The sequence below is a fragment of the Neolamprologus multifasciatus genome, chromosome 8 (genome assembly GCF_963576455.1).
Source record: "Neolamprologus multifasciatus chromosome 8, fNeoMul1.2, whole genome shotgun sequence".
In the NCBI taxonomy this organism is placed as follows: domain Eukaryota; kingdom Metazoa; phylum Chordata; class Actinopteri; order Cichliformes; family Cichlidae; genus Neolamprologus; species Neolamprologus multifasciatus.
This window is the reverse complement of record NC_140446.1, coordinates 24,627,625-24,641,669: the sequence shown is the minus strand read 5'-3', so window position 1 is coordinate 24,641,669 and position 14,045 is coordinate 24,627,625. Positions and strand designations below refer to the sequence as shown.

At 40.7% G+C, this 14,045-nt stretch overlaps 1 protein-coding gene across 1 annotated transcript; it reads right to left on the bottom strand.

The window, feature by feature from the left end:
- Positions 1-2,463: 2,463 nt before the first annotated feature.
- On the bottom strand, positions 2,464-6,155 carry LOC146513163 (uncharacterized). The gene has a single exon (XM_085170688.1). The coding sequence runs from the start codon at positions 5,870-5,872 to the stop codon at positions 3,698-3,700; it is 2,175 nt and encodes a 724-aa protein (XP_085026814.1). The 5' UTR covers positions 5,873-6,155; the 3' UTR covers positions 2,464-3,697.
- Between the last annotated feature and the right edge of the window lie 7,890 nt (positions 6,156-14,045).

Sequence of the window (14,045 nt, the reverse complement as noted above, 5' to 3'; positions counted from 1 at the left end):
GAGGAGGACAGCTCCGAGGCGGATGAGGGACGGGTCCCAGGACGGTCCATCGGCGGTGGAGCTGGAGCATTTCCTCCTCAGCCTTGTTCCTGCTCTGGAGAGCAGCTGGGTCCTTTTTATTCCTGTCTCTCTGTAAATACTTATATTTTATATATTTATGTTTAATGTTTTCTGTTTGAGAATTTTAATATTATTTCAAATAAATTTTTATAATGACTAATGTCTCAGTTCTACTACAAAGCAAATGTTGGCACACGACTTGACAGATGTAGAATTTATTTCATATTATACTAATAAAAAAATATACTAATACAGTGGAAAGATACCGTCTGGCACAACTTCCTTCCACATTTCCGGTTCACGTGCGTCAAAATTGCATATTTTGAGGCGCCATTTATTTGTGTTGGACACGAATGTGTACGTGTCAAATTAGGGGCGTCTGGGGCGTTTTTGCTCACGTCTATCGCGTTCGGTGTGAACACACCGTTACGCTGTTTAATCCACACCAATGCCTCATATTCTGTAAAATTGACCCTGTGCACGAGAAAATGCTAACTTCCTGGTTTGAGACCGGATGTGGGGTTGTACATTTCCGGTAGCTTTACTTTGCGGTCAATCGCTACTGCAAAGATATACTCCAAAATCATGTCCAAAACTCGAAAACGGAAAGATCGCGTTAAGTTACAAAGAGCAGAAGGTGGGAACACTCGCCACTGTTGTGTCATAAAAAATCTAATGATCAATTTTGACGTTTAAAGAGTTTAGATCGATCAGTTGTTTACATCACTCAACACAAGCAGAACTGCATTACTGCATGCAGAAGACACATTGTCCACATTCAGAAGCACATCTCTGTATAGTGACTGGTCTTATGATTTAAACAGGCAAATGTTCAGCATTCACACTACAGGTGAAGAATAGTCAAACCAGGCGTTTCCCCCATTATGTCGATATCAGCTAGTCAAGTACACACCTACACAGCATGTTAACGAACCGTGAAAAAAGCCACACAAAAAATGAACGATTGCTGGTAAGGGTTTCTATACATTAGTATTTATGAAGGGTATGTTGTGACTTTCCTTAAAAATTACAGCAGTCCCTCGCTAATAACGCGGTTCACCTTTCACCTGGCTGTGAGATTTTTTTGTGCAAGTTTGCATGCTTATTTTTTTACATCACATTGTCCTGCGTCCTGATCACTGCAGACGATCTCCTCCGTGGTGTCTCTCCTGTACAATACAGAATCTCTGCATCGATCGCTAGCAGTGTGACTCTGAAGTGCTGTATGTCCACAATGTCCACGACACGTTTTGCACCGTCAAAAAATAAAATTGGCTACTTGATTTCACCTATCACTGGTTATTTTTAGAACATAACACCCGCGATAAACGAGGGACAGCTGAGAAATATAACATTTGAATCCATTTTCTCTTTTGCCCTGAGGCGTGGGGGAAAAATATCGACAAGTTGATGAACATTATTTACAGATATATTCGGTAAATGCCCGAGACATCTATAGAAGTGTAAATCGCCGCTTGATTCATTCACTTGCTTAACTTGTTTTGGACCGTAAACCAGGCGCGAATAGGACACCGGAAACAAAGCTCCCCACAGGAGTTTCCGCACCGGAAGTAGCATATGCTAACGTGCACATAGTCAATTCTTATATATGCTGTCCTGTGAGTAGGGATGGGTATCGAAAACCGGTTCTTGTTGAGAACACTTTGGAATTGTTTGCCATTTTTGCAAACGATTCCCTTATCGATTCCAGTCGCCCCAAATGACGTCACCACGTTGCGGAGCGTCATTTACCTGGCAGGAAACATGGCGGCTCAAACGCTCAAAACTTTGGTTATACTTTACGAGAACGGATGACAACAGGGCAACTTGCAATACTTGCAAAGTAGATATTTCATTTAAGGGAGGAAACACTACGAATATGCAAAAGCATTTGCTCACAAAACACGTGATGACCTTAAATGAATGTCGTGTTTTTAATGCCGCTCCGGACTCGTGAATCTCAACCCAGCAGCAGCGGTAACGTTTGCACGTCCTCTCCCGTTAATGCGGCAGCTAAATAATCAACTAACAGTGCATATTATGTTAGCGCGATCTGCCTTATTACAAAACCTGCCATTACTGTGCATTTAGGTGACCATGATGAGAGAGACAGTCTGGCTGGCTCAGATGCTGGCAGTTCTCGCTGCAGTCTGCCGGTAGCGTCTCCTTTCAGGCCAGGATAGACGAATGTCACCGAGCAGTGACTAAGTTTGTGGCAAAAGGCTTTCACCCATTTGCCACAGCAGATGCCCCCGATTTTCGGAATGTGTTTAATTGTAGGCAGGGACATTACTGGATATTCTTGTGTAATTGCTACAGAATAATTTATGTTATACTTTGTTATTGCTACAGAAGAATGTTTATTTTATTATTTTACATTTACAATTTATTTTCCTGGGGACCCTGTGACACCCCATTGAAGAGCCGTAGGCTGTGGATCTCTTAAGATCTCACTGTTGGGTTTGTAAGGCCATGTTACTCCTAAATTTCTATCTTGTTCAAAGAGAAGATATAAAACAAAGGTCTAAGCTAATCAACCTTAGTGTTCTCCTTTTTTAAAAAGAATCGATAAAGAATCGAATCGTTAAACAGAATCGAAAATGGAATCGGAATCGTGAAAATCTTATCAATACCCATCCCTACCTGTGAGGACATCTGATCTCTGAAAAAACAACTGTTAATGAAGCTGGAAAAACAAACCCAAATCTTAATCCTTAAAAAAGCATATTAATATATATCTTAATAAGAAAAACAATCACAGCTGAAGTAAAAGGCTTCACCTACTAATATAAGTCAATAAAATACATTCTCTGCATCAAAAGTGATGAGTTAAGGTGCCCATGGAGGCAAAGGTGCCACCAGGCATTTGGCCCCCGGGTAGACCCAAGTCAGGCTGGAGAGATTATATCTCTTGGCTGGCCTGGAAACGCCTTGGTGTTCATATTCATATTAATATTCTTATTCTTCTATGACAAAAAGTACAAGTGTTCATTTAAAGAAATAAACAGAGCAGTAAGAGATGTTTTTAAAAAAAAATTGCTTTCTTTATTTTGATTTGCCGCCAATTAATGATAATAATAATAATAATAATAATAATAATGGATTGGATTTATATAGCGCTTTTCAAGGCACCCAAAGCGCTTTACAATTACATGTTTTTATTTGTAATTTTTGTAGTGCTCCCTACTATGTGAACCCCTCACCTGAAGTTTTATGTTTATTAGTTTAAGCCAATTAAATTCTAAACTATCACAGGGCTCGCAAAATCACTAGCCCGACGTCCCGGGGCTAGCAATATCTCCGGTTGGGCGACCAAAATCACCCAACCGGAGATATTGCTAGCCCTGGGACGTCGGGCTAGCGATTTTGCGAGCCCTGTATCAACCCAACAATCAAATGATCCCCTTTAATAGCAAGCACTGGGCAACGGTGGAAAGGAAAAACTCCCTTATAAAAAGGGAGAAACCTTTGACAGAACCAGGCTAAGAAAGGGGCAGCCATCTGTCATGACTGGTTGGGGATGAGAGGCAGAGGAAAAGAAAAAAGAGAGCACACGTTAGCTATATGTTGTTCACATTACCTAAAATGAACAACGTATGGTTTTCTGGACTGTGAAAGAAATGTCTCAAGTCAGTTTTCAGTGACGTGACTGAAGACTTTCCTGGATGGCCGTGCGAATGCTTGTCAGAAACAGTTCATTTCCTTTCTTGGAGAAATGAACTCCATCGGGTAAAAAATTTGAGCTGCTGAAAAACCTGAAGCACGGATGCTCAATAATTACTCCATCAAAGAGGTCGACAGCCTTTCTAATGCTGGCATTCACACTCATCCTGTCCTTATTGATTTCGACTGGATTTCCATAACTCCACACTTGACGCCCATTGATGGATGAATATGCAATTGTCATTGAGGGGAACTCTGTGTGCAGTTGCATCAATTCCTTCTCAATGACAGAAGAAAGTTTATAAGCAGAAAAGAGTCCCAAATCATTACCCCCAGCATGGATTACTAGTATGTCAGGTGGGCTCTGTGTCGATAGCTCCTCATAAAAACGAGGAAGGACTCCCACCCAGCGCATTCCTTCTTTGCCAAACCACTGGACTTTGGCATTAAGTCCGAAATTGTCTCCGAAAATCTCTTTTGCTTCACCCTCAGCTCGTCTGATGTAGCTGGACCCAATGATCCACACGTTTGTTTCTCTCTGGTCTTCTGGACTCTTGTTGTCTTTCGGTGTGTTTTCAGAGGTTTTGGTATCACCCAAGGCCGAATTGTTTGTTTCCTGACCTGGGGGTCGGATAGTCCTGGACCAGGAACGTTTTCGTATTCTCTGTGTCACTGCTGTTTCTTCTGGCCTCTTGTTGTCTTTTAGTGTGTTTTCAGAGGTTTTGGTATCACCCAAGGCCGAATTATTTGTTTTCCGACCTGGGAGTCGGATAGTCCTGGACCAGGGACTTTTTGGGATGCTCTGTGTCACTGTTCTTTCTTCTGGCCTCTTGTCATCTTTTGGTGTGTTTTCAGAGGTTTTGGTATCACTCAAGGTCGTATCATTTGTTTCCTGAACTTGGGGTTGGACCATGCTGGACGAAGAACTTTGTGGGATGCTCTGTGTCACTGTTCTTTCTTCTGGCCTCTTGTCATCTTTTGGTGTGTTTTCAGAGGTTTTGGTATCACTCAAGGTCGTATCATTTGTTTCCTGAACTTGGACCATGCTGGACGAAGAACTTTCTTGGATGCTCGGACTCACTGCTGTTTCTTTTTTCTCAGTGTCTATTCTCATCCTCTTTCTCTCTGGAGAGTAGCTCTCAGAGTTGTTTTTGCTGCCTTTTGAAATCTGACTGTATCGTCTTTTCAACACATTTTTTCCTTCACAGGTAAGTCTTTCTTTCCTTGGTAGAGAGCAGCTGTCAGCACTTGTCCTGCAATTCTGTGCAGCATAATCCGGGCCTTGTATTCTCTTGAGTGGAAGCTGGACAAGTGCGTTTGTTTCCTGAACTTGGGGTTGGACCATGCTGGACGAAGAACTTTCTTGGATGTTGGGACTCGCTGCTGTTTCTTTTTTCTCAGTGTCTATTCTCATCCTCTTTCTCTCTGGAGAGTAGCTCTCAGAGTTGTTTTTGCTGCTTTTTGAAATCTGACTGTATCGTCTTTTCAACACATTTTTTCCTTCACAGGTAAGTCTTTCTTTCCTTGGTAGAGAGCAGCTGCCAGCACTTGTCCTGCAATTCTGTGCAGCATAATCCGGACCTTGCATTCTCTTGAGTGGAAGCTGGACAAGTGCATTTGTTTCCTGAACTTGGGGTTGGACCATGCTGGACGAAGAACTTTCTTGGATGTTCGGACTTGCGGCTGTTTCTTTTTTCTCTATCTCTATTCTCATCCTCTTTCTCTCTGGAGAGTAGCTCTCAGAGTAGCTCTCAGAGTTGTTTTTGCTGCTTTTTGAAATCTGACTGTATCGTCTTTTCAACACATTTTTTCCTTCACAGGTAAGTCTTTCTTTCCTTGGTAGAGAGCAGCTGTCAGCACTTGTCCTGCAATTCTGTGCAGCATAATCCGGGCCTTGCATTCTCTTGAGTGGAAGCTGGACAAGTGCATTTGTTTCCTGAACTTGGGGTTGGACAATGCTGGACGAAGAACTTTCTTGGATGCTCGGACTCACTGCTGTTTCTTTTTTCTCTATCTCTATTCTCATCCTCTTTCTCTCTGGAGAGTAGCTCTCAGAGTTATTTTTGCTGCTTTTTGAAATCTGACTGTATCGTCTTTTCAACACCTTTTTTTGTTGTTGTTGATCTTTGCCGTGATTATTCTGAGACATGTTGGAGTGTTAATGAAGCGACTGTGTTAAAGATTGAACTGTTACAAAATGTTTCTCAGGTGTACCTTTGAATGCTGCAATCTTGAGTGTTGCAAATAAACTGACTAAATGTTTGGGATCCCTACCTATATTTAAGGATTCACATATGATGTCATATGGCATATAGAATGCCTTTGATCATTATGATGTCATATGGCATATAGAATGCCTTTGATCATCATGATGATGTCATATGGCATATGAAATGCCTTTGTTCATTATGATGATGTCATAGGGCATATAAAATGCCTTTGATCATCATGATGATGTCATAACATAATGTAACAGTAACATTCTTTTTTTTTTTCTTCTTTTTTTAAATTTTGTGCTATTGTATATACTGATGTTGCAGAAGACAGAAACATGCTGTTGTCTGCATACATTTAATAATCACCTCTGCACAGGAGCTGAAGCATTGTCCTACCTGTTGCTCTTACAGTACTTGCAATAAAAAATACAGTAACGGTAATTAGTGACTGAGCAGCCCGGTGCTTTTCTCTTGATTTCATTAGTCAGGGTAAATTCATTCACCTGCACGGCTTAGCTAAACGAACTGTACAAAACAAGTATCTCCGACAGCCGAGTGCTCATCTTAGCTAGCTGCGTCTCAGGACATAACTAGGGACAGTAGTTATGGATTAGCTTACAGATACATTTAACTTTCTGAAAAAGTGCGGCGGGGCCTGGGGTCTGTCCGTCGGTTTACTGAAAAACACCTCAGGATGTCAGTTTAAAACAGTCGGTCATGGTTTTGTAACGTAAACGCTGGACCTCCTCTCAGCGTCCCCGCTCCATCTGCCATTCCCCAACAGAGATACACAAGTTTCTCTGTGACTGCAGCTGCCAGTCAAAGCCGTTATGATGACGTCACACCCCAATTTAACAGCATTGTCATAGTTATTAGAAAAACGTATCAGAAAGGGGACCCATTGACAGTAAATCAGCGAACTACTGATAATAACAGAAAGCATCTTTGGAAAAAAGATTATCTGAGGAGAATTTTGTTTTTATTTTTATTTTATTTTATACAGCATTGTTTGACAGAAATGAAGGAGAAAATGTTTTGTTAATTTGTTTGTTTTACATGAGCTTTGTGTGATTTGATAAGTATCTGAGCCTGAGACCATGGGACTGTAAAAACATGTTGGGCTTCATTTCCTTGCTGAACAGTCATTTTAAGATTAGTTAGTAAATAAAAATTAGCGAATGTTCATGAGACTAAAGTCATGGTAAAAGGCCTGTATTTGTATAGCACTTTACACCACATTCAGTGATCCACCCACTCACACACACATTCACACACTGGTGATGGTAAGCTACTTGTAAGCTAATGTAAATATAGTATGGCCAATATTAAAGTTAGTATCATATTAATCATGATTAATTATTACATCAGTAAACTTGAACAAATACTGAGCTTCAGTAAAGATTCAAGTTGCAGTTCTTTATATTTCCTATCACTTTATATCTTCACTCAAAGGCAAGTATCTTTGGCAGTGTACAAATAGATATATTTAAGAGACAAATATTGTTCTTTTAATATGTTGACATTACTAAAATTTTGCTCAGTGCTTGTGTAAAAACAAAATGTACGAGCTGTGATAACTGTTTCTGATAGAATGAAGAGTAGACCGATATATTAAATATTCCTTTATTGGGTGAGAAAATCAGACCATGTCATAACTGCTTGTCATACAGAATAGATATCAGAGCCTTAAACAGGCTGACTTCTGCTAAATGGGTCAAACTGGGCAGAAAGTACACAAACACATAACATCCTTAAAGAATATGATGTAACCAGTGTTGGGAAGGTTACTTTTAAAATGTATTCCATTACAGATTACAGAATACATGCCCCAAAATATATTCTGTAACGTATTCCGTTACGTTACTCAATGAGAGTAACGTATTCTGAATACTTTGGATTACTTAATATATTATCATGCTGTTTACAACTACGTGAATGTACTATTGCTGTGATTTATTACTGTTACTGAAGGTCCGCGGCTCCGAACTGTAGTAAAGGGACCTCTGACTAATACGGTGGGTTCTGTGTCGGGCTCGTAGCCGAAAACTAGCTTTACTTTGTTGTCTGGGTCAACTTTGCTTGCGAGAGACAGAGAGAGGCGTTGAAAGGCTGCTCCAACAGAACTTATTGTTTTCAGAGGAAAACACGAACACGGCGTACAGTCGAGTCTTAATAGCTTACTTACAACTGGGCTCGTCAGGCACTCTTCTTGGCTGCAGTGGTTATTATTATATTTACATGCTTCCAGCTCCCGTTTTTGCTCGATGACAGCTCGTACTTTTCCTTTTTCTCCCTCCCTCGCTCACAGACACATAACGGGTATGGCAGTCCATTCTCCCTGCAGCACGGACTACACTGCCCATGATGCTACATTCTTTAGAGCTATACCTGTAGCATTCTGCCTATTAGCTTAGCACAACAACAACAAAAAGGCCTCTCTCACCCAGGAAACACACACAGAGAGAGCGTCACCCTGTAACCATGGAAACCGTAACGCTGCCGCCTGGAACAACAGAACGTAGCTGTCAAACAAAACCCAAACAGTCCTGACCCGCCACAATATGAAACAGGAAAGTACCACCGTGTAATCTATTTATTTCAACAAAGTAACTGTATTCTAAATACCACATTTTTAAACGGTAACTGTAACGGAATACAGTTACTCATATTTTGTATTTTAAATACGTAACGGCGGTACATGTATTCCGTTACTCCCCAACACTGGATGTAACACTATAGATCAACTTACCTCAGACTATATAAAGCATATAAACAATTACAGCAATATGATGCAACAAACACAGCAGTGCTACTAATCCAAAATACTCAAAGCTTCATAGAACTGAAACAAACATTTATTTTTAGCTCCATTCTGCTGCTGATACATACTTTAGGTTTCTGAACATTAACTTGTTGCTGCCTTTCATAGTGTGTAACTTGAAGGCCCTGAGTACTTTCTCCCACACTGCAAACACTGGAATGATAAAATGATTTGAACATTACCTAATAAGACTGATTCAGGACAGACAATTAGTTATTTTAAACTTTTCTAGCAGTCCTTCACAAACAGGGAACAGTCTGTCTATTCTCCCCATCTGTCAGCTGCTGCTGGCTCTTCCTCCTCCTCTTCCTCACACACTGCTGAGTTTGTCCTGCTGGATCATCAGGGGTGCAAAGCCTCACAGATGATGTGCAGCAGTGGGTCCCTCAGTCTGTCCTCACTCTGGACACTTGCAGTTGTCACACATGGAAATCAAATGTGTGATAAGCTGCAGGATTCAAACACAAGTGTAACTTATAAATACATGTTCATACTTGTATTACACAATCAGAGAGAAAGAAACAGAGAGAGAGTGCAGGACAGAAAGACAGGTGAGAGTCTCAGGTGTATACACTGCTACAAAACAGCACAAAAGAAGGAGGATGTAGTGTTTGTGTTATTACGAGTGCTAAACAAGAAGAGTTCCCAGATGGTACAGTGGACACATGTGTGACTCCTGTGATTAAAGCAGACTTTCCCAAAGTGTGGGGCCCATTGTTGCAGGGGGGGGGGGGGCACGGTGTGAAAGGTGAAAAGAAAAAACAACGCTTGGACACTGCTAAGCACAGGGCGCCCACACAAACGCAAAACAGGAGATGAAGCATCACTGAATATGTTTCCAAACCAACTTCATTCTAAGCCAAAGACTAGAAAATATGATGAAGCAAATCTTCCCTTTGGCTTCACCTGCACAAGTGCCGAGGTCGGTCTCCCCTGCAGAATTGGTTTTCCCTGCGTCATGAACATGCTATGGGCTCTCCACATCACGGACAAACAGTATCCCACATTCTTGATTTTTAGTTCACAAACACTTGTTGTAATGACTAACTACTCCTGACATTTTGGAGATGTTAGCTCTTTATACAGTAAAGTTACAGTGACAAATAATATCAGGCTGATCCTGCCACGATTTGTTCCCCTGGTTCAAATCACGGACTAACAGTATCCCACAGCTGTTTATGTTTTTGAACCCATTTTGCACAGAGAGACATTTTTTGAAAAAAATGTATTGATAGCAATGTTGAATATTATTACACAGGAAAAAAACAACTACACGTAAAATAATCACACCATGACGCCTCTGCCTTTCTAAATGGAGGGACAGTAACTGCATGTAAAATCTGCAGACAGTCAGATTAATAGTATTTTGTCTCTGCCATTCTGCAATTCATCTCATGTAAACAATAAAGTGGCGCACAGCGTGACATGAAAAAAGGCACATACCTTTGACTTTGCCTGAACTCTGTATTGCTCGTCCACACTTAAACGCAAAAAAGGAGTTTAAAATTTTTTTCTGTTTTCGGTGATTCCAATCGCCGTTTACGTGGACGAAACAGCTGCGTTGTCAAAAATAGCCGTGTAGGTGTGGACATAGCATAAAAGAGTTAGTAGTTTATTTTATTATATATTATAAAATATGGGTGTGTGTGGTTGGAAGACGTGTTTGTGCGGCGGGCGCGAACATTTTTCTTGTAAAACAAAGGGGGGCCTAGCAAAAAAAAGTTTGGGAACCACCGGATTAAAGCATCTTTCTTTCAGTTTAACAAGTGAACCGTCAGCTCGTTCAAACACACGTTAAAGTCCGTTTGGCTCGACACCACCGAACAATATAACACAGCTAACATTAACAGTGCAGTGAATCCTGCTTGTGCTGTGATATTCAGGACTGCAAACCGAGTAGCATCACTGACTTTCAGCTTGTTGTGTTTGCGGATATATGACTGACTTTAATTATCCATAAAATCATCACATTCTCTGTAAGATTAAGCCAACTATTGAGCAGGTATATTTTAAAGTAAAGGCTTTAAAACCAAGTTAGTACAAACATCGCTAATGTCACATAACTTTGCCGACATGTGGCCAACGGTTATGTTTTAATGTTCTTCATTATTCAACATTCGCACATAAATAACTGACATAATATTCAGTACTTACTTTTAAAAGTTTACTCTTCGGTCGCCCCTCTTCCGCCGTTTTTTTTCGGCAAAATTTTACACCCACCGCCGGGTATATGTTGGATGATGTTTGAAGGATGCATCGACCAATCCTTCAAATTCAGGGGAAATGAAGGACGCATTTGAGGGCCGCATTTTTCGAGCAGCCTTCGAATTGGGACAGCCTTCGTTGCGTTGCTGTGACGTAATCGGCCTTAAAATTAAGCCTTTAAGGCTGCAGACCCTGAATGAGGGAAATGGGTAATGAGGGAAGTGGAAGCACAGAAGGAACACAGCTGAGGAGAATCACACTTGACAGGACGGGGAAGACACGAAACTGAAAATGCTGACACCAAGACATGGACCTTAAACTTAACACAGGAAGTACACAGAGGCTGTGTCCCAATCCAGCGACCGCACGCTTTTTTAAAATTTCTTTTTTATTTGAACAATTGAACAACAAATATACATAGTAATGTAATTATAGAAAGGGTATGAAACATTTAACATCTTGCAGTATCTTTAACAAGTCATAAATACAAATACATAAACAAAAAAGTTTACTTCAGGAAAAAACAAACAAAAGAAATAACCGATTAAAAAAAGAAAGAGATGCTCAAGGTATAAATAAACAACATATAAATCTTGTGTTTTACATGCTTTGGAGTTAGTGCTGTTCTTTAGAGTCTCTAGATAATTTGAAAACAGGGCTTTAAAAGCAAATATGTTTGGATGCTGTTGAGAAATTTTTGGACAATGTATGTGAAATTTGGCAAAAAAAATCAAAAGATTGATAATATATATTTTTTTCCTGGATTCATTTTATCGGTATGTGAGAGGCCAAACAGAATATGTTGAAACTTCAGTTTGCATGAAGGATCAATTTTGGTGTTTATAAAATTATTTAAATCAATCCAATATATATGTGTATACGTGCATTCCCAAATAGATGACATATTGTTTCCTCTGCATTGCTGCAAAAAGTACAAAGAGTATAAATATTTTTCTTAAATGTAACCAGATATGTTTTTACTGGATAACATCTATGGATCAACTTAAGAGTAACTTCTCTTACCTTATTAGTGATGATAAATTTCCTTGATAGAATCCAAGTGTTTTTCCAGTCTACATCATTGTAAATATTATTCCAACAGAATACAGCTGCAAGTTTTGGAAACAATATCTCTTTGAATAATTTGTCTAATACATTGATTTGTGTCTTTTTCACTCAATAAAGGACAGATGTTACCGATGTATATGCTAGCGGGATTTAGTTCTGGAATAATACAATTTCTGCCTTTAGGAGCAGACACCAGTAACCTTCTCACCCCATCTGGTATTGCGTCAAAAACTACAGCATATTCTCTTGGAGTGACGGGAAAATCATAAACAGAGAAAAATGTCTTATAAGAGAATAATTGACCATTATCATTCAGTAACTGACTCACAAGTAAAAATTTTCTATCAACCCATTTCTGAATATATAATGATTTGTTCGTAAATTTAATATCCTGATTGTTCCAAATGAGATATTTATGGAGAGAAAAGTTGTGAGAGTATATCATTAACCAAGATGATAAGAGTTGACTATGAAAGTTGGAGAGTTTAATCGGTAATTTAGAGATATTGTAATTGCATCTTAGCAGAAAGTGCATTCCTCCAAGTGAGTTAAAGATATGATTGGTAATAAAATTCCAAATTGAATTGGGATTTTTAAAAAAGAGTTTGATCCATTTGATTTTAAAAGACGCATTTAGGGAAGTGAAATCTGAAGAATTTAGGCCACCAGATCACAACTTGTTCATCATTACATTTTTAAAAAAATATAATGTATTCTCTTTTTCCAAATGAAGTTGAATAATATTTTATCAATTTTTGTGCAAAATTCTTTTGAAACATCAAGTGCCATAGCTGCATAAACAAGGATCTTCCAGTAATGGATAAATTTCTTTGAAGCCAAAGATTAAATCTTTGTTGTACTGCAGTAATGAGAGGGTTGAAATTTTCAGATAATCTAGCATCTTGGTCTTTTTGAATGATAATACCAAGATATTTAACCTTATTTTTAACAGGAACACCTGATGCAATAGTATCTGTGCAGAACTTAACAGGTTCAAGTTCACATTTTGGAATGTTGAGTTTAAGACCAGAAGCTATTGAGAAATTATTGACAACTTTGAGAGCTTCATCAACTTGATATTTATCCTTTAAAAAAGTGTGTCATCTGCTAGTTGAGTAATAGATAATGTTCTGCCAGCAACAGACAGACCCATTACACTGCTGTTTTTAAAATGAATAGAGTGTAACTCCATAGGAAGAAGGAAAAGAAAACAGAAACGGGGCAACCTTGACGGATCCCACGGTTGATATCAAACCTTGGTACCCTCGCCCCCTCTGGGGGGCGGACCCGGGGTATAGAGTATGTTTGGGGAGTGTGATTATGTGTACATGTCCATTTACGTTTATCCCTACGTTGGGTGAGTGCTGAGTGTTTGTATATGTGTGCATGAGGGTGGGAATGCATGTCTGTGTCTATATGTCAGGTCGGGTCTTAGACTCCACCTCTCTGGGAACTCCCAGGCCCTCCAAAGTGTGGAGGCCTATCTCCCCTCACCACACCTCCCTGCTGGTGACTGATGCCCTCAGGGGTCGGTGCATTGGTGGTTCTTGGTGTCCGGGGCTGGGCGCTCAGGTATGTACCAGCTCACTCCCGGTGGCTACTTGGCGGGGCCTGGCGCCTGTTGCTCGGTCAGGCCTCTTCCGGGGCGCGGAGGGCCCTCGGGCCTCCGGCCTCTGTGCCTGCGGCTCGGTTCACTCTGGCACAGCTGGCTGCCGGCGGAGCCGGCGGGCACGCCGGTGCGGCCCCCTCTAGCTTCTGCCCGGTGGCTACTGGGTGACCCCTCGTCTGGGGATCCTCAGCCCTTCCCATGAAGGTGGCACGGATGCCCCTCCGGTGGTCCTCCTTGGGCTCTTGCACTCTGGGGCCTCTGGATGTCTGGGGCCTGGATCTCCTCCATGCTTGCTTCATGCCCTGGGGGACGGGGCTATGGCTCTCTATATCCTCTTGCAGACCATTACATGGGGAAACCATTTGAATACAAGTGCGCCGATCCACACAGGTGTGCACACGGG